The following is an 18,865-nucleotide window of genomic DNA, read 5'->3' as shown; positions in this document are numbered from 1 at the left end:
AGGGGTGTGGGAGCAGTTCTAAGATTAGTTAGTACTACCCTGGACTTCCACTTTAAAGCATCCAATTCAGAAAGAACACAGTCAAAACCAGACACACACAATTTTGGGATGTGACACACCACACGGCAATGTATGCAGTGCTAGTACATTGGAATGTATGGTATTAGTGAATTTTTTTAGTACAGCAATTTCAATAACCTGTGTAGCCAGGTGCCGACTATAGCATTATGCCTTTCAGAGAAATTTACAGATGAGACTATGATTAATCCTTTTCCACCTAGTGCCCAGTACTGAGAATGCTACATCATTTCCTGTTAGCAGAGTGGCTTCTGTTAATTTACAGCAGAGAATTTTGGGACCTGTAGTACTATTGCCAGCAGTCCTATAGCCAACATATATTGCATTTGTGAGTGCTGATTGAACTACAACTACCAGAGAGTTGGCAAACCAGAAGGATGCTGAGAGAGCAGATATATTGGACAGCCTTATTCCTAGGAGGCCGTGCTATCCATGGGATTGGTGGGTGGGCGGATGCCCAACCTCTTTCTGTCATCACTCTAGAGACACTGCATGCAGATATCTTTACATCTCAGTATCAGAAGATCTTTGCTTTGAGCAGTACCACAGCCTATCTGCTTCATTGAATTACCAGTATTCACTACTTTTTATGGGCCCCAACATTACTAGCAGAATACAACAGACACCACCATATTAGGAACTTTTAAACACAGGACTCAAATTGCAGTAAGGTAAAGGGACCTCTCTCTAAGGCCACTGTTATTCAAATCAGGTTACTTATACCTATGCCAGAGTATATATTTACATAATTCTCTGCATCCACCATTGTGGCACCTGTGGCCTAGAGGGAGCTGCTAAGTCAACAAGCCTTTTCTTCCCCCTCTTACTGCTAGTGTTGCAGTTTACATAGTTGAAGCATACTATTCATGACTGTACATTTGTTAAGCATAAAATGCTAATTGATTATTTTTATTTTACCAGTGTTCTATCTTTATACGTTAGCTAGGGTTGTATATCTCAATCTCATTATTCTTGTGGTCTACTCTGTTGAACAAGACTAATATAGAGGTGATACTAAAGAATTGTGTATCTTGCATTTTTATCCCAGACTGCTGAAAAATGTCTGAACCCAGAGTGTGAGAGGTGTCAGGAGGCTTGCAAGGTCAGGGCAACCACTGGGGACAAGCATTATCAAGCAGTCCCTGTGGGGGTAGCACTACACCTGTTTAAATAAATAAAGTACTCTGTTATGCATGTTGCCTGCATTGAAGTAACACACAGTGTATTAGTGTTAATGGGCCCTAAAGACACTAGTTTTGCCTAGCAGGAAAGAAATGTCTTTCACATTATTCAGAACATTGACTATATAATGCACAAGTGGATCATATCTACATGAAATAATTTAATGAGGGATTGTTATATCACAGATAAAGTTGATTCAGTGCTTAATACCAAAACAACAGTCCTAAATATGCGGAACTGAATTGAACAAATCTCTATAGTGCACATTTTTCACTAACTGACCACCACCATTTTGCCAGTACATTGGGTCCTGCTGTATTTAGCACTCACACAGCACATGTGTATTCTCTTCTAGCCATTGCCATATCAGGTAGACCTAAAAAAGGTTTGCACTATGTCCAATGTTACTTAAAAGGAAGGTAAGACATCTGAAGCACATGGAAAGCTCTTAACTTCTTACTCAACCTCTTATATGTATATTCTCCTTAGACCTGATTCTCTAGGGTCAATTATGAAAGTGCATTTAAGCATTAATGCCCATGAAATATTTTAAAAATGGTCCCGAAGGCGATCTATTAGTCGAAATGCGTTGAGGGCTTATGACGCAATTTCCGCTTGCAAATATTGTATTTGAATTTTGTTCATTGTTATCACTTCAAAGATTGCACAGTTTATTTAGGATTTTGTGTTTAGAAATTCACAATTAGGACTGTTGCTATATAGGTATCTTATATATAGTCAATTCTTTTATATATATGTAATTTTTTTTCCTAAGTGCAACAGCACTTCTTTTCTTTCAAACATAATGCCCATGAAATGTTGGTTATGTCAGTATATGCTTTTATTTCAGTCTTGGAATAGGAAAAGTTGGCTCAAACATGTTATGTAGAACTGAAACTTTTGTTCTCATTGAAAGATTAAATTATTGTAAGTGAATTTGTGACCAGGCTATGCTATGGACATTACATTTTTTACATATTCTTGACAAGCAGTAAATACACTTTAAAACAAAGCGTACCTTCTGGTGGTAAGTTTTGCTTTGTGAAACACATGATATAATTATTATTATGAATACACGGATACGCCTGGATTCGGCTTTCTTGAAGACCGTTAAGTAAGCAGAGAACCCTTTTGAAGTCTTGAAATAATGGTATGGGGAGCTAGGCACTGCCATGAGGGAGATGTCCAATGCAAAACAAAGTTTGAAAAAGTACCATACAGTTGGGAGATGATCTTTTAATTGGTTCAGAAAACATTAAAGGCATTATTAACTTTCATATTTGCACCCTGTGTCTTTCACCTGCATAAGAGATATACTGATCTTGTAGTTTCATAGTGTCTTTTATTGCCCTGTACGCACAGTCTACAGTAGACGAAATCTTCACATTCCTTCATCAGCAATTTCTGTTTGTGTTCAAACATGAGGTATGCAGGACGGCACTGCACAGGTTAATGCATGACCTCTGTCTGTAGTCTAAGAGCTGACACTTCCTATGAAGAAACCACACATCCCCAACCTAAGTGGCTGAACACATGAACATATGGAAATTGAGCGGCCATGACCAACAAAATGTAGCCACAACATGTAAGTCCATAGTTACAAGGTAGAGCAAACAAATGACACGGATGATGTAACTACACTAATACCCAGTTAAAGTAAAAAAAAGCATTTGAACGTGTACAATGCCTTTAACCACAAGAAGAGTTTACCTCCTTCATGGGCAGGGCATTTTCCGCCATTCTGGACCCTGTTACTTTAACTGGCAGTTGCTCAGTCACGCAAGACTGTACAAAAATTAAATTTATATGATTTTTTTTCACACAAATAGCACTTTCTTTTGGTGACATTTATTCACCACTGGGTTTTTAATTTTTTCTTATATAAATGAAAAAATACTGAAAATTGTGAAAAAAACATGTTTTTATTTGCTGTTATAAAATTTTGCAAAGAAAAAATATTTATTTATAAAAGTAAGCCAAAATGTAGTCTGCTACATTTTTTGGTAAAAATAATCCAAATCTGTGTATAATATTGTAGCACTGCCTCCTTGTAAGTCGTTGAGTTATTTTCAGGCTCCCTGTCAAACTGGACCCCTTTCTCAAAGCCCAACCCCTGCTGACACCGCAGTACTCTTCTGACCACAGTAAATTACCACCAGAAAGTAGACTCAAAAAAATATTGGAGTAAACTAATATAATGTTTAAATTAAACTTCAATGTAAGCTTGGTTAAACAGCACAAAGTAGTATAGGTGGAAGTAATGGCAATTGTCACTCCTAGCAACTCTAAGCAAAGAAACAACACAAACAGCAGAATCTCAATCAGTGTTAGCAGGCTTGTTTTTCAGAAGTTAACCCAATACCTTCAACCTGAGGTGTTTCTAGTTCCCATTGAGCAAGGAAAACTATGAATGGTTGAACTAGCTAACTTTTGGCCCTCAGAATCTGATAGCAAGGTTTAAATCTGAGATAGGAAATATCTCTTTACCTAGGGTAGTCAACGTCCCTTTAAATGCAGTGAGGAATCTTCTACGCACTCGTTGGGGCCCAGTTGGTGTGCTTTAACAATCCAGACCTTTTAAGGGGGAAGAGATTAAAATGACAGTCCCAAGGATCAATACACGGAAAAGAAGAAGGACAAGAACTATCCCTTTAAGTGGCACTTGCGTTGGCTGGAGTCCCTTTACTGCACTAAGCAAATTGCAAATTTTAGGCAAAAAGGTGTCAGAAGTTGGTAGAAGCACTTTCTGGCAAAGGGCAACTCCTTTTTGGGCTGTAGTAACTAATAGAAATGATAGTAGAGGTTCCTTTTAGAGGGTAGGCTGATGGTTAAGGGAACACTGATTTGGTTTGTCCTGCAAATTTAGCTCTGATGATTGGACTGTGCTGCAAATGTGTTCAGCAGTAGCAGCCGGGGGAACTAGGCCGCAACATATGTTAACTATAAGCAAAGTCCACAACTGCGTGCAGGAAAGTGGTTGATATGAGTAGAATGTAAGTGTTCACTTGTTTGGGTGGTGTATGGGACTCTCTCATCCGATAGTTGGCTTCCAGCAGGTCCTGGAAGTCTCTGTCCCTCAGTAAATGGGGGCCCCCTGCAGCTTCTCAGGTCTCACTTGCAGCTTTCCATCCAGTCACCGTGCTCCGGGTCACCTGCTGGCAGACTGTCTCACTGAACAGGGCGGTAAGGCTAGCAGTCAGCAACTCCTTCTTGCCTCTCTTCCCTCTAGCATCAATCAGAGCATCCAGCTATGTGAATCATTGTCAATCACAATGGCCTAATACTCATCCATGTTTATCTGCAACATTCCCATTGTTGTGTAGTACCCTCCTAGTTAGATGTTGGATAGGTAACTTTAGTTGGGCCCATTGTAGTCAATGGAGCTAATTTGTTCTGGTAGGCAAATTGTATCCAGTGACTGTAAATTGTTTGGTTGTAGTATAAGTGTTAGTGTAGGTACATTTAGTTCCAGCCAATCCCTAGGAGTCTTGGCCCAGAGGATTCTGGGAGAATGCATAAATACCCTGGAGCTGAGAGCCCCTCGGTCTTCTATAGGGAAAGATCACAGCCTAGGTGGCTGTTTGCCCTCCCAGAGCACTACGGCCATGTGCTTGCCATAAGGAGACCCCAGCTGGGAGGCTGGAGGGCCTGAAGCTACTGAAGTTTACTGAGAGCTGACTTAGTGGCTGTTGTCTGAGGATCTGGTCTGGTACTACTGGGAGCAAGTGTCTGCAGGATACTGGTAGGAGGCAACCTTTTGTCCAGAGGCATCAGCGAGTATAGACAGGGGTAAGAGATCCTAGAGACTGAGTGCTGCTGCCACCCCTCCTGTGTGTTAGAAGATTGGCTGAGTGTTTACTAAGGAGTTACTATGTCCTGAACAGCATAGTCTATCTAATTCCTTGTGAAAGGAACTTTTGCTTAGATTGTCCACGGAGGCTTAACATCCTTAATACTGTTATTACAGAGCCTGTCCGATACCTGCTATACAGGGACTGCATTGAGTGTCTAAGGAAGCAAGTTATTGTTCTCAAATTGTCACTAGGAGTTACTGGAGTATTCCACCATCTCCCACCCCTATCCAAGTTAAGTCTTTATTAAATCATCAAAAAACCCATCCCCTGGACTGTTTCTTGAGCCAACAGAATGGCTGTGCATGTGTGTTTGGCTGCAGGACAGTTACGGGAAAAGACCTAGAGACCCACAAAATTGTTGGCTTCTACGGGGTACCGCTACAGTTGAATTACAGATTCCTGGGGGCAGTACTGTAAACAGATGGGGATCCTGGGTGATGCAATTTATTAAATTTGGTCATTTACCAATTTTGGTCAATGATGTTATCCAGGATCCCTGGTGCTGTGTGTTCATGACCATTCTGTCACAGGGGATAAGATAAGGGTCTGGGAGAAATTATAAAGGATCACAATATTTGTTTCCATTTTTTTATAGATGTTTACAGTCACTTTAATTTTTAAACATTATCTGAGCCAGATATTAAACTTCATATTATTTTATACTATTAATAAGTATCACTATCACTGTAATATTGGCCATCAACAGGACAATTTCAAACAGCAATTTTAGGCCCAAATTCACTACAGACAAAAAGGACAGGTAATAATTTTACTAAAAGAATTAAAGATACAGAGGATACAGCAGTGTACAATTTGCCAGGAGATGGACAATTTTTAATACCAATTGTAGGCCCACAATTACTAGAGACAAAGAGCACAGGTAGAGGATTTACAACAAGAATAGAGGGATTGCAGAGGATACAACAGTGTAAATTTGGCCAACAACAAGACAACTTTAAATAGCAACTTGCTCCCCATTCCCCAAAAAAAGCGTAAGGAAAACAGTGCTGCAAAAAAACAGCAGTTTTACCTAAAATAAAGACCCTAGCAAAAAAAAAAAAAAAACCCAATATAATCCTAAAATGAATGCAAAGCCAAAATACAGTCCTGAAACAAAAACTTTTTTTTTATTTGAAGCCTTGCAGCAAAGAGAGAAAAAAAAAAGTTGCTATGAATGGGACAGCATAGGACCTAAAATGGGTTGATTGCCCAAAGAGCTAGCAATCAAAATGAATATAGTTAACCCTGTGATCCAATATTGTGTTTAACCCACACTTGAAAAAATGAATCAATCAAATTAGATGAAACTGAGAAAGTAAAAATCCTGACTGCAGCACTCACAGATATTCACACATAAATATCAAAAGACAACTGCAAAAAATAGTGTTGCACTGTAAGGAAAACTTATAGTCCTATAAAAGTCCACCAAAAGTGTGCAAAATCTTCATGCAGCAGCCACCAAGTAATTATAATGCCGCTTACCAAATCCTTAGACCCCACAACTCAAGAGGTCTAAATCAGCATTTAAAAGATAACAAACCCGGCATGGATGGATGGATGTCTCCAGCACTCTTTCTCGCACACCTCAGAAAGCCTCAAGCCTCACTCTTTCATGAATCTCATGCCCCAAAGTGGTTACTGGATCTCTTCTCATATATCAGTCTTCGCAGCAAAAACACATACCAAGGAAAGAGCAAGCAAATCCCACAGTGAAGTACTGCTTAAAAACATTTATTAACAAACCAAGTGGGTACTCAAAAAAACAAATAGTATGACAAGCATATTATACAGAACTGCCAACTCTCCAGATGGGTTTAATGGCGTCACTGCTAAACTCTGCCCTATGCACGTTTCGTCTGACAGGATGTCTTCAAAGGGGCAATAGAGTCTGTCGGAGAACTAGCGGTTTGGAGTTTTTTTATTCACCAGACAGTTGTTGCATCCTTCTTGAATAATAAGTGCAAGCACAACCTAGAGTTTCTTTTAGTTTTATCAGTGTGTGCTTGCTGTGAGAGAGAGTTGCACTATACAATGTTTTATAAAGTGCCATTCAGTGTTCTGCTGTGCTACACACTGTTCTATTGTGGTACATTACTGTGAACTGCAGTGTAGTTGGCTACTTAGTAGTGTGCACCTCCTCCTCTGTGTTCTCAGAGCATAGATCCAACAGCCTATTCTAGGACTATTTTTATTGTTGTGGTGTGTGTTATCTTTAAAAAATAAATAAATAAATAAATATATATATATATATATATATATATACTGTATATACAGTGCATCCAGAAAGTATTCACAGTGCTTAACTTTTGCCACATTTTGTTATGTTCCAGCCTTATTCCAAAACAAATGAAAGTCATTTTTTTCCTCAACATTCTATAAACAATACCCCATAATGACAACTTGAAAAAAGTTTGTTTTTAAATCTTTGCAATTTATTAAAAATAAAAAATGAAAAAAACACATGTACATAAGTATTCACAGCCTTTGCTCAATACTTTGTTGAAGCCCATTTAGCACCAATTACAGCCTCAAGTCGTTTTGAGTATGATGCTACAAGCTTGGCACCTATTTTTGGGCAATTTCTTTCTTTCTTCTTTTCAGTACCTCTCAAGCTCCATCAAGTTGGATGGGGCGCGTTGATGCACAGCCATTTTCAGATCTCTTCAGAGATGTTCAGTCGGGTTCTAGTCTGGGCCCTGGTCGGGCCACTCCAGGACATTCACAGAGTTGGCCTGCAGCCACTCCTTTGTTATGTGAGCTGCGTGCTTAGGGTCGTTGTCCTGTTGAAAGATGAACCTTCACCCCAGTCTAAGGTCCAGAGCATTCTGGAACAGGTTTTCATCAAGGATGTCTCTATACATTGCTGCATTCATCTTTCCTTCAATCCTGACTAGTCTCCCAGTTCCTGCCGCTGAAAAACATCCCCACATAATGATGCTGCCATCACCATGCTTCACTGTAGGGATCAATCTTTGTTTCATCTGACCAGAGAGTTTTATTTTTCATGTTCTGAGAGTCCCTCAGGTGCCTTTTGGCAAATTCCAGGCGGGCTGCCATTTGCCTTTTACTGAGGAGCGGCTTCTGTCTGGTCACTCTATCATACAGGCCTGATTGGTGGAGTGCTGCAGAGATGGTTGTTCTTCTGGAAGGTTCTCCTCTCTGCAAAGAGAAATGCTGGAGCTCTTTTAGAGTGACCATCGGGTGCTTGGTTACCTCCCTGGCTAAGGCTCTTCTTCCTCTTTATCTCATTTTGGCTGGGTGGCCTTCTGTAGGAAGATTTTTGGTGGTTCCAAACTTCTCCCATTTATGGATGATGGAGGCCACTGTGCTCAATGTTGCAGAAACTTTTCTGTACCCTTCCCCAGATCTGTGCCTTGATACAATCGTGTCTCGGAGGTCTACGAACAATTCCTTGGACTTCATGGCTTGGTTTGTGCTCTGACATGCAGTTAACTGTGGGACCTTATATAGACAGGTTTATGCCTTTGCTAATCATGTCCAATCAACTGAATTTCCCACATTTCTCAGTCAAGTTATGGAAATATCTCAAGGATGATCAGTGGGGACAGGATTCACCAGAGCTTTTTTGTTTTTTATTTTTAATAAATTGCAGACATTTCAAAACAAACTTCTTTCACATTGTCATTATGGGGTATTGTTTGTAGAATGTTGAGGAAAAAAATGAATTTAATCTGTTTTGGAATAAGGTTGTAACATAACAAAATGTGGCAAAAGCGCTGTGAATACTTTCTGGATGCACTGTATGTACTGGATGTACTTTCAGTTACATAAAAAAAAAATGTATACAATATATGGTTCAGGTTTAGAGTTTTAGGTTTTATTTTTGTTTGCAGCACCTCACCTCATACTTGTGTGGTACTTTAAAATCACCACATTTTTAAAGTGAATATGCACTCACTGGCCACTTTATTAGGTACACCTTGCTTGTGCCAAGAAAATATCCCCCACATCATTACACCACCACCACCAGCCTGAACCGCTGATACAAGGCAGGCTGGATCCATGCTTTCATGTTGTTTATGTCAAGTTCTGACCCTACCATCTGAATGTCACAGCAACTGCTCATTCTCCTCTGACCTCTGACATCAATAAGGCATTTTTGTCCACACAACTGTCGCTCACTGGATATTTTCTCTTTTTCGGACTCTAGAGATGGCTGTGTGTTAAAATCCAACTAGATCAGCAGTTTTGAAATACTCAGACCAGCTGGACTGGCACCAACAACCATGCCATGTTAAAAGTCACTTGAATCCCCTTTCTTCCCCATTCTGATGCTCGGTTTGAACTTCAGCAAGTTTTCTACACCTAGTTTACATGCCTAAATGCATTGAGTTGCTGCCATGTGGTTGGTTGATTAGCAATTTGTGTTACCAAGCAATTGAACAGGTGTACCTGATAAAGTGGCCATTGTGTGTATGTTTAACTCCACTCCACTGACTCCAGGGACCCAGTGGAGCTCCTCACCTGTCGCATATATGTTCGGCTATAAGCTCTGCCATCTGGGTTTTTTTCATACATCTGTAGCTGATAGCATAGTTTAGGTTTGCAATCTTTGCCTGCAGTGTTTTTAATCAGTTTATTGCAACTTCCAATCACTTGGGTGCCATATGAAGAGACACATGAATTTGCACTACAAAGCTTGGTGGGATCACCACAGAACCTGTTCACATGATACTCCATCTGCCCCTTTCTGCTTGGATACTAAAGGAAGAAGGCCAAATGTACCAAGAAAGTTAGAATTTTGGGTAAAGGGGAAGTGTTATGGTGCCTTTCTTAGGCAGATGGTCAAGAAAACTGAAATCTGCCAAAGCAGAAATGATACATGCCCCTTCATGCTTTCCCATTGCTGGGCCAATTAGGATATCAGGGACATTCATTGTGTGTGGAGAAAGTGTTTTTTATACAGAAGGGAGGGGGGACATATGATTTAAAATAATCCTGGAATTCCGCTTTAAGAATGTTTTTTAAAAAAAAAGGTAATCTTCGTCCATCTGCAAGCTCAAGTGATAGAGAAGGAAGTCTCAAAAGGTGCGTTAGAGTCTTTCCTTAGGGTACATCGAGTAGTTTTGTTACAGAGAGATACTGTGGACTAGCTTACTTTAATAAAAAAATTAACCTGTAAAAGATCAACAATGGTTAAAAAACTCCTGCAGCTGATGCTACTAACTAAAGTGTAATCAGCCCTCCAAAAATGATACCTTCCATCATTACCAGCTGCTGCCATCTCTGCTGGTCTGCCATCATTACCAACTACTGTCCCCACCTCTGCAGTGCTGCTACTATTTGCAGCTCATATAGCTTCTCCTGCCCTATTCCAGTGCTCTGGCACTGTAAAAGTGCCACATGTAATGTTTTTGCAGCTGGGCCTCATCTGCAAAATTCCCAATGCTTGCTGAGCAATAAACCATGCTCATTGTCTCATAGTTTGTAGCCTGTTTCATTGCTCTAGCCATTTAAAATTATTTGTAGCTGTTGTCCTACTGATATACTCTACTTTACGCCAAGGTTTGTTTCATAATAAAAACTGCCTTATCTATCCCTCTTACATTACAGCCTAATCAATCTGCTTGCATACTCTGCAACAAATACACAATATTTATGGCTACTGCCTCTGAAATACTACACTGCAGTTTTTATTTCATGATAAAAACTGTCCCATTGCTACCTTCTTACATTACGCTCTAAACAAGTCGCTAACATTGTGTAGTAACTGTACAATATTTGTGCTATTGTCTCTAACTCTAAAAAAAATACATTCTAATTTTTATCTGATAAAAACTGTCTCATCGTTATCTCTTAGATTGCTTCCTAATTTACCTGCTTACATTTTCTTCGGAGCAACAATATTTATGGTTATTCTGATTGATTTACTATCAGCAAGTAGGCTGTCCACTTTGCAAAGTTGTAATTTGAAAGAGAATTGTGGCAAAGTTTCACTTTGCAAAGAATACAAAATCATGCTCAAAGAAAATGTAAAAAAAAAAACAAAACAGAATTTTTGCTTGCTGTCCTACAATTTTTATTTCAGAATAAAAACTGCCTCTTCTCTGAAATGTGGGCTTGTGGTTTTGAAGTGTTTTGTGCACTCTGTTTTGAAGTTTATTAAACTTTTAAGACATCATAATGTAGAGCTTTGAAAAAAAAACCCACAAACTATACTGTTAAACTGTTTGCCCCTGGTCAGTTGGCATTAAATTGAGATCTTTAGCCTTATATTTTTATGAGTACACTTTCCTATAGCTTTTATATCTGTTGTGGCTGCTACTTCTACCAATTAACGCAGCCAATTACTATCTTTAGAAGCTTTTATAATAAATCAGTTTGTGTTTCTGCTGCAAGGACAGTGTGCACTTAAGCTACCTTTTATTGAATTACTCCCATTCAATGAACCCCCTCGTCATGTGTAAACGCTTGGGTGCTGCCAGGAGCAATTGAGGGGCAGTAAAAACACGAGGTCTTATACTGCTGTATCCTCACAGCCTCCAAAATCTTGTAGTACAGGCATTCCAACCTGTGCTACTTGTCTCTATTAAGTTTCAGCCTAACCTTACAATTTAGGCTGAATTCACACAGATGGTTTGGCCCATGTGAATAGTATCTCAGTGTTTTTGAGAGACAGGGAGGTATATGTGCACTGCCCCACTGCCATTAGTGCCAAAATATATTACAGGCGTAAATACATGGTGGCTAGATACTATAAAAAATGGCATTCTGGGCATATATCTCTGAACTCATAGGGCCTGAAATCCAAGTACTACTTGGTACAGCACCCAGCCACTGCATATATGACTGTTTCATATAATTTGACAGGCTGCTGGCAGCAGGGTTGGATGCTGTACGTGTGCCTTCTCGTAGTAAAACACCTGCCTGTACTCTTTTTCTCTACTACATTTCAGCCAATTACTAATTAAAAATGCCCTGCTGTTAATTTGTATCAGCTGCAGTCTTTTAATTTTTAAACCAACCATATATGGATTAAAATGTATCTGGTTTAGTAGATATCAGTCAAAGTTTAATTCATGTATGGGCAGATGTCCAGAGTGTCCAGAGGTCGGTTTTACTGATCAACTTCTCCCATATGGAAGAAAAATATATTTGAAATATATTTGAAAAATATTCTTCCCAAATATATTAACATATATTTGAAATGCTACAATTTTGGCCATATTCAATGTATTTTAAAATATATTTAATTAAATATATATATATATATATATATATATATATGCTGTATGTTGAAATGCATTTATATTACAAAATATATGAAAAATATTTTTAAAAATACATTTCAAATATACTGTATGTCTTTAAAAATACAAATCTACATTTTTGGAATGCATTTACAAATATATGTAAAAATATACCGTATGTTAAAATTACTTTTTTATATGTTAAAAAAAATCTGAAGAATATATGTTTTGAAATATATTGATTATGGCCAAAATTGTAGCATTTCAAATATACAGTCAGGTCCATAAATATTGGGACATCGACACAATTCTAACATTTTTGGCTCTATACACCACCACAATGGATTTGAAATGAAACAAACAAGATGTGCTTTAACTGCAGACTGTCAGCTTTAATTTGAGGGTATGTACATCCAAATCAGGTGAACGGTGTAGGAATTACAACAGTTTGCATATGTGCTTCCCACTTATTAAGGGACCAAAAGTAATGGGACAGAATAATAATCATAAATCAAACTTTCACTTTTTAATACTTGGTTGCAAATCCTTTGCAGTCAATTACAGCCTGAAGTCTGGAACGCATAGACATCACCAGACGCTGGGTTTCATCCCTGGGGATGCTCTGCCAGACCTCTACTGCAACTGCCTTCAGTTCCTGCTTGTTCTTGGGGCATTTTCCCTTCAGTTTTGTCTTCAGCAAGTGAAATGCATGCTCAATCGGATTCAGGTCAGGTGATTGACTTGGCCATTGCATAACATTCCACTTCTTTCCCTTAAAAAACTCTTTGGTTGCTTTTGCAGTATGCTTTGGGTCATTGTTCATTTGCACTGTGAAGCGGCGTCCAAAGATTTCTGAAGCATTTGGCTGAATATGAGCAGATAATATTGCCCGAAACACTTCAGAATTCATCCTACTGCTTTTGTCAGCAGTCACATCATCAATAAATACAAGAGAACCAGTTCCATTGGCAGCCATACATGCCCACGCCATGACACTACCACCACCATGCTTCACTGATGAAGTGGTATGCTTAGGATCATGAGCAGTTCCTTTCCTTCTCCATACTCTTCTCTTCCCATCACTCTGGTACAAGTTGATCTTGGTCTCATCTGTCCATAGGATGTTGTTCTAGAACTGTGAAGGCTTTTTTAGATGTCGTTTGGCAAACTCTAATCTGGCCTTCCTGTTTTTGAGGCTCACCAATCGCTTACATCTTGTGGTGAACCCTCTGTGTTCACTCTGGTGAAGTCTTCTCTTGATTGTTGACTTTGACACACATACACCTACCTCCTGGAGAGTGTTCTTGATCTGGCCAACTGTTGTGAAGGGTGTTTTCTTCACCGAGGAAAGAATTCTTCAGTCATCCACCACAGTTGTTTTCCGTGGTCTTCTGGGTCTTTTGGTGTTGCTGAGCTCACCGGTGCGTTCCTTCTTTTTAAGAATGTTCCAAACAGTTGTTTTGGCCACGCCTAATGTTTTTGCTATCTCTCTGATGGGTTTGTTTTGTTTTTTCAGCCTAATGATAGCTTGCTTCACTGATAGTGACAGCTCTTTGGATCTCATCTTGAGAGTTGACAGCAACAGATTCCAAATGCAAATAGCACACTTGAAATTAACTCTGGACCTTTTATCTGCTCATTGTAATTGGGATAATGAGGGAATAACACACACCTGGCCATGGAACAGCTGAGAAGCCAATTGTCCCATTACTTTTGGTCCCTTAACAAGTGGGAGGCACACATCCAAACTGTAGTAATTCCTACACTGTTCACCTGATTTGGATGTACATACCCTCAAATTAAAGCTGACAGTCTGCAGTTAAAGCACATCTTGTTTGTTTCATTTCAAATCCATTGTGGTGGTGTATAGAGCCAAAAATGTTAGAATTGTGTCGATGTCCCAATATTTATGGACCTGACTGTATGTTAATATATTTGGTAAGAATATTTTTCAAATGTATTACAAATATATTTTTCTTACATGTGGGCTGTACAACTGTTGGATTTTTGCCACTCGATCAGCATCGCCAGTATAGCCGGAAGTGTTGATCAGTGTATTCTCACTGTGGTAAAGTCTCCCAACTGTCCAAATACAAAGGTTAAGCAGGAGGATTCCTCTATCCACATCGAGTGGATGGGGGAATCAAGTTTTTTTTTTTTTTTAATTCAAGCCACTGGTTGAACTGAAAAAAAAAGGAATCATCTATGCAGGGCTTAAAATTTCAAGTCCTGAGCTACTAGCCAGGCTTTAGAGTTACTCGCCACCAACAAACACACACAAACAGAGACACCTGTACACACACACAGACATGTACAAACACACACACATACATACACACACAGAAACATGTACACACACGCACATAGACACATGTACACACACACACATACAGACACATGTATACAAACACAGGCACGTACAGACATGCATACACACAGATACATGAACATACACAGAAATACACACGCACAGACACATGTACATACACACAGACACCTGTACATACATACACAGACATATGTACACACAGACACATGTACGTACATACACACAAACACACACACACACGTACATGAACACACACACAGACACATGTACACACACACAGACACATGTACACACACACATGCATGTACATACATGCAGACACATGTACATACACACAGACACATGTACAATTGTACATGCATACACAGACACACACTAACACACTCACATGTACACGTACACACACACCATAAAAAGTTGCAGTACTTCGTTGTTCACTCACAGATCCGGGTACTGCACTCTAGGGGGAGGCAGAGAGCACAGCACACACTCCTTGCTTTGCTTTCACTGCGCTCAGCTATTCAGCAGTCTGACGGTTCCCAGTGCCAATGACAGATCTGGCCTGGGCTCCGAGCCTGCTCAGCAAGATGGCTCTGGGGGACACACTTGCCCTCACAATAATTTCCATTCGCCATTGGCGAGCAGGAGAGTGGAAATTTCAAGCCCTGATCTATGGTTTCCCTTAATCAGAATTTGTAAGAAATGGGCCAATGAAATTTCTTTGTGCATCAACAAAAACATTATTTTTAATGTTGCCATTGAAGCTGCATGAAAAGACCCTCTATCTGCTGTATGATTTTTAAATTCTTTTGCATTGGTGCATATCCCCCACTACAGCCAGGGCCGTGTAAAAGGGTGTACCACCAGTCCTCCTGTACAGGGCCCAGACCAACAGGGGGGGCACAGGCAGCAGGGTGAATTTGATGTGGGCAGGGAGGTTGATTGCCACATAAGGGGGGGGGGGGCAGTTACTGGAACCGATCCCCTGTATGACTCTCTCTGCAGCAGCTGAAAGCTGGCTTCTTCACCTCTCCCTCCCGCTGGCTTTCAGCTCCTGCAGAGAGTACCCTACAGAGGATCGGTTCCAGTAATTGCCCCCCGCCACACCCATCATCGTCCCTGTGAACTGTATGTTCCCTCCTGTGTGCCCCAGTGATGTCGGCTTCCCTCCTCTCTTTCCCACCCACAGCTGCAATAACATAATAAGATCATTCAGGATGGAGAGTGGGGGAAAGGTCTGGGAAATATGTCACATTTACCATCCCCTTCCTTTCCTGAATTAACACAATGAGTGACAGGTACCAATTACTCCTTGTGTTCATTCATAACTGAAGCATACCAAACTGTTTTTTTTTTTTTGTGCGGGGGTGGACCCCGTAAGTTTGTAAGTACAGGGCCCTGTGATTACTCTCAGAAGCCCTGATTACAGCACTCAGCTTCCCATGCCATTTGCTGCAGCCTGAAAATGTACAGAATTGAATAACAATATTTGTTCCTCATAAGCATAAATTAGATTTACCACTAAATTTGGTTTTGCCAAATTTCAAACAGGATTCACCAAACCCTTGAAGAATTGATCCAGGCAGATTTGCCCATCTGGGGTTATGTCTAGCAAATTATGATGCTAACAGTTTAAATTAAAAACAAATAGGAGAAAAATGTATGCAATCTTCACCTACACGTCAGCTATGAACAGACATCCAAAATGCATCTTCATTATACACAGGTTCAAAAGACCTGCTTATCCTAGATCAGTGGTTCTCAACCTTCCTAATGCCATGACCCTTTAATACAGTTCCTCATGTTGTGGTGACCCCCAACCAAAAAATTATTTACCCAGTAATTATAATTCATGAGTGTCCTTTTACCTCCAATACTGCTGCTTTCAACACAGTAGCTGCTTTTAACAGAGTAGCTGCTTTCAACACAGCAGCTGCTTTCTACACAGTATGTGCTCTTTACACATCGGAAATATGTGTTTTCTGATGGTCTTAGGGGACCCCTGTGAAAGAGTCGTTCGACCCCCAAAGGGGTCGCGACCCACAGGTTGAGAACCACTGTCCTATATCTTTATTAAAATATAAGTTCATCTTCCGAAGCATGTTACACGTTACACCCATATTTAGGGTGTAACATGCTCGAGACCTGCCCCCCTCCCTGTAACAGCAGGTGGGGGATCTTCTTGGCCACATTTTGAAAACAGCGCACCTGTGTGGGGCTCCACCCGCATCGTCACATCATTCATTTAATCTGTTGATGAGAAAACTGCAAGACCCATCTGCCACCGCGGCAGACAGACTTGAATGGGCAGCCAGTGTACTGATAAGCATGCAAGATGGCAGCCCTACAGAGGTATGGGCTTAATGCTAGGTTCACACAGAAACCACAAGTGCAGTACAGTTCCCAGTGCAGAAGTGGTTTCCAATGTGTGCAAAGTGCCATTTGGATTAATCCACTCCTTTTTTCTGTGCAGGTGGTTGCAGCTGCAGAAACAGGTTCAAACCCACAGCGGGAACCACCCACATAGATGTGAACCTAGCCTAAAGTTAGAGCGAGTGCAATACCTTGCAGGCTCCTGTTAAAAAATAAATAATAAAAACACATTTTTTAACCTGTAAAAAAGTGTTCATTTATTATTTTTTAGTGAAAGGTGAACTTAGCCTTTAAATCACATCCCTATACATCCCATTCATCCTGGTTATCCTTACTTGTTACATTTGCTTTTGGGGTGCTACAATATACTCACAGAAACAGCACAAAATCTAAAATTAAAATAACACAAATAGATAAACACTAAATTTATAATAAGTGTCCATGAAAAAAAAATATATATATAAGTCCTTATTCCCATCAAAACCAATAAAAAAATCAAAAAGGTTTTTATTGGTTTTGATGGGAATAAGGACTTATATACTGTATATATATTTTTTTTTCACGGACACTTATTATAAATTTAGTGTTTATCTATTTGTGTTATTTTAATTTTAGATTTTGCGCTGTTTATGTGTTGTTTATTATTGGTGTTTTTTCACTGGTGCACAGCTGCATAATCATATAGTTTTTTCTTTTTTTGGCGCTGGGGTATATACTTTTGGTTTAATATACTCACAGAGTTACTTTATTTGTAATATTTACCAGTCTGCACCTTTGTAATCTTATATTTGTACTTCAAACAAGAAACATCTATCATTCTTACAATCTGTAGTAAATAAAAGAAATAAATTTGGCTCTAACCTTTCCAGTAGATTTTGTTCCTTTCCAAATGCAGAAATAACAAACAGTCCAAGCAGCAAGAAGACAAAGTGCTAATTCCCATCGGAGTTCTCCAATATGCTCAATCCCATCTGAAATTGCCAAAACTCTTCGTCTGTAGAAAAGAAAATAGATTATGTAATAACAATAACATGAGTATAGAAGAATATTCTGAGGGGTGAAAACATCCTCTGTGTAGATGAGTTACTTAGAGCCTGTGTTTATGGACTTTAGGCTTCTTTTGAAGGGCAAATGTAGCGTGCTTTTACTTGCATTCCACTTGCATTAAAGAATGGTTTGATAGAAATCTGACATCATTCAGATTTCAATGACAGGTGTATTTGACCTCCTTCTGAATTATATTTCTTAGTTCTCATTGACTTTTGATTGAGAAAATAAGACGTTCTGATACAAATAAGAGCCCATTGACTCCGGACCTTACATATCTTTGGATGAAAACACACTTGGGTAGGTGCTCTGCTAACAATTACAATAAAAAGTATTTGTCATATTTAACAAGTAGAGACCACGTGACCATGCTGACCAATGAGAAGCTCATCTGAGGCATCTGGTATGATGTCCCAGAAGAACAAAGTGATTCTCATTGGTCAGCATTCACATGTAGCCATGCTGACCAATAAACACTTGCCATTGACAGCATTTTGATGGATACTTACTCCAGGGCTGTATATTGTAGTGTGTGGTGTATGGACCGCTACACCAGTAGCACAGGGCATCATGGCTGCTACGTAGAGTGGGGTTTATTTTTTCACGAAAAGGTGATGTTAAACTGGAAACACGCAGTCCGAATATCAGCCTGTTCAGCAAGAGCCGGCCAACATTCAGGCCATGTGTATAGCTGTCTTTCCTGCTAGAAATTCTGTATATAACTCTACAGAACAGACTGTGCACAGTGCATATGTGCTTTTCTGCGACTTTACTGCAACCAGGAAACAGGA

At 39.7% G+C, this 18,865-nt stretch overlaps 1 protein-coding gene across 1 annotated transcript in view; it reads right to left on the bottom strand.

Annotated features, from left to right (window-relative positions):
* SLC6A11 (solute carrier family 6 member 11) overlaps positions 1-18,865 on the bottom strand; it is a 340,299-nt gene that overhangs the window by 140,963 nt on the left and 180,471 nt on the right. Inside the window, exon 6 of the mRNA XM_089678690.1 lies at positions 17,889-18,021. Within this exon, the coding sequence (XP_089534816.1) occupies positions 17,889-18,021 (133 nt within the window). The remainder of the gene's footprint in view (positions 1-17,888; positions 18,022-18,865) is intronic.

The sequence above is a fragment of the Staurois parvus genome, unplaced genomic scaffold, assembly GCF_062004578.1.
Source record: "Staurois parvus isolate SC_StPar_1 unplaced genomic scaffold, SC_StPar_1.0 ptg000209l, whole genome shotgun sequence".
Classification (NCBI taxonomy): Eukaryota; Metazoa; Chordata; class Amphibia; order Anura; family Ranidae; genus Staurois; species Staurois parvus.
Note: the sequence above shows the minus strand (reverse complement) of the source record. Positions and strands in the feature narration are given on the sequence as shown.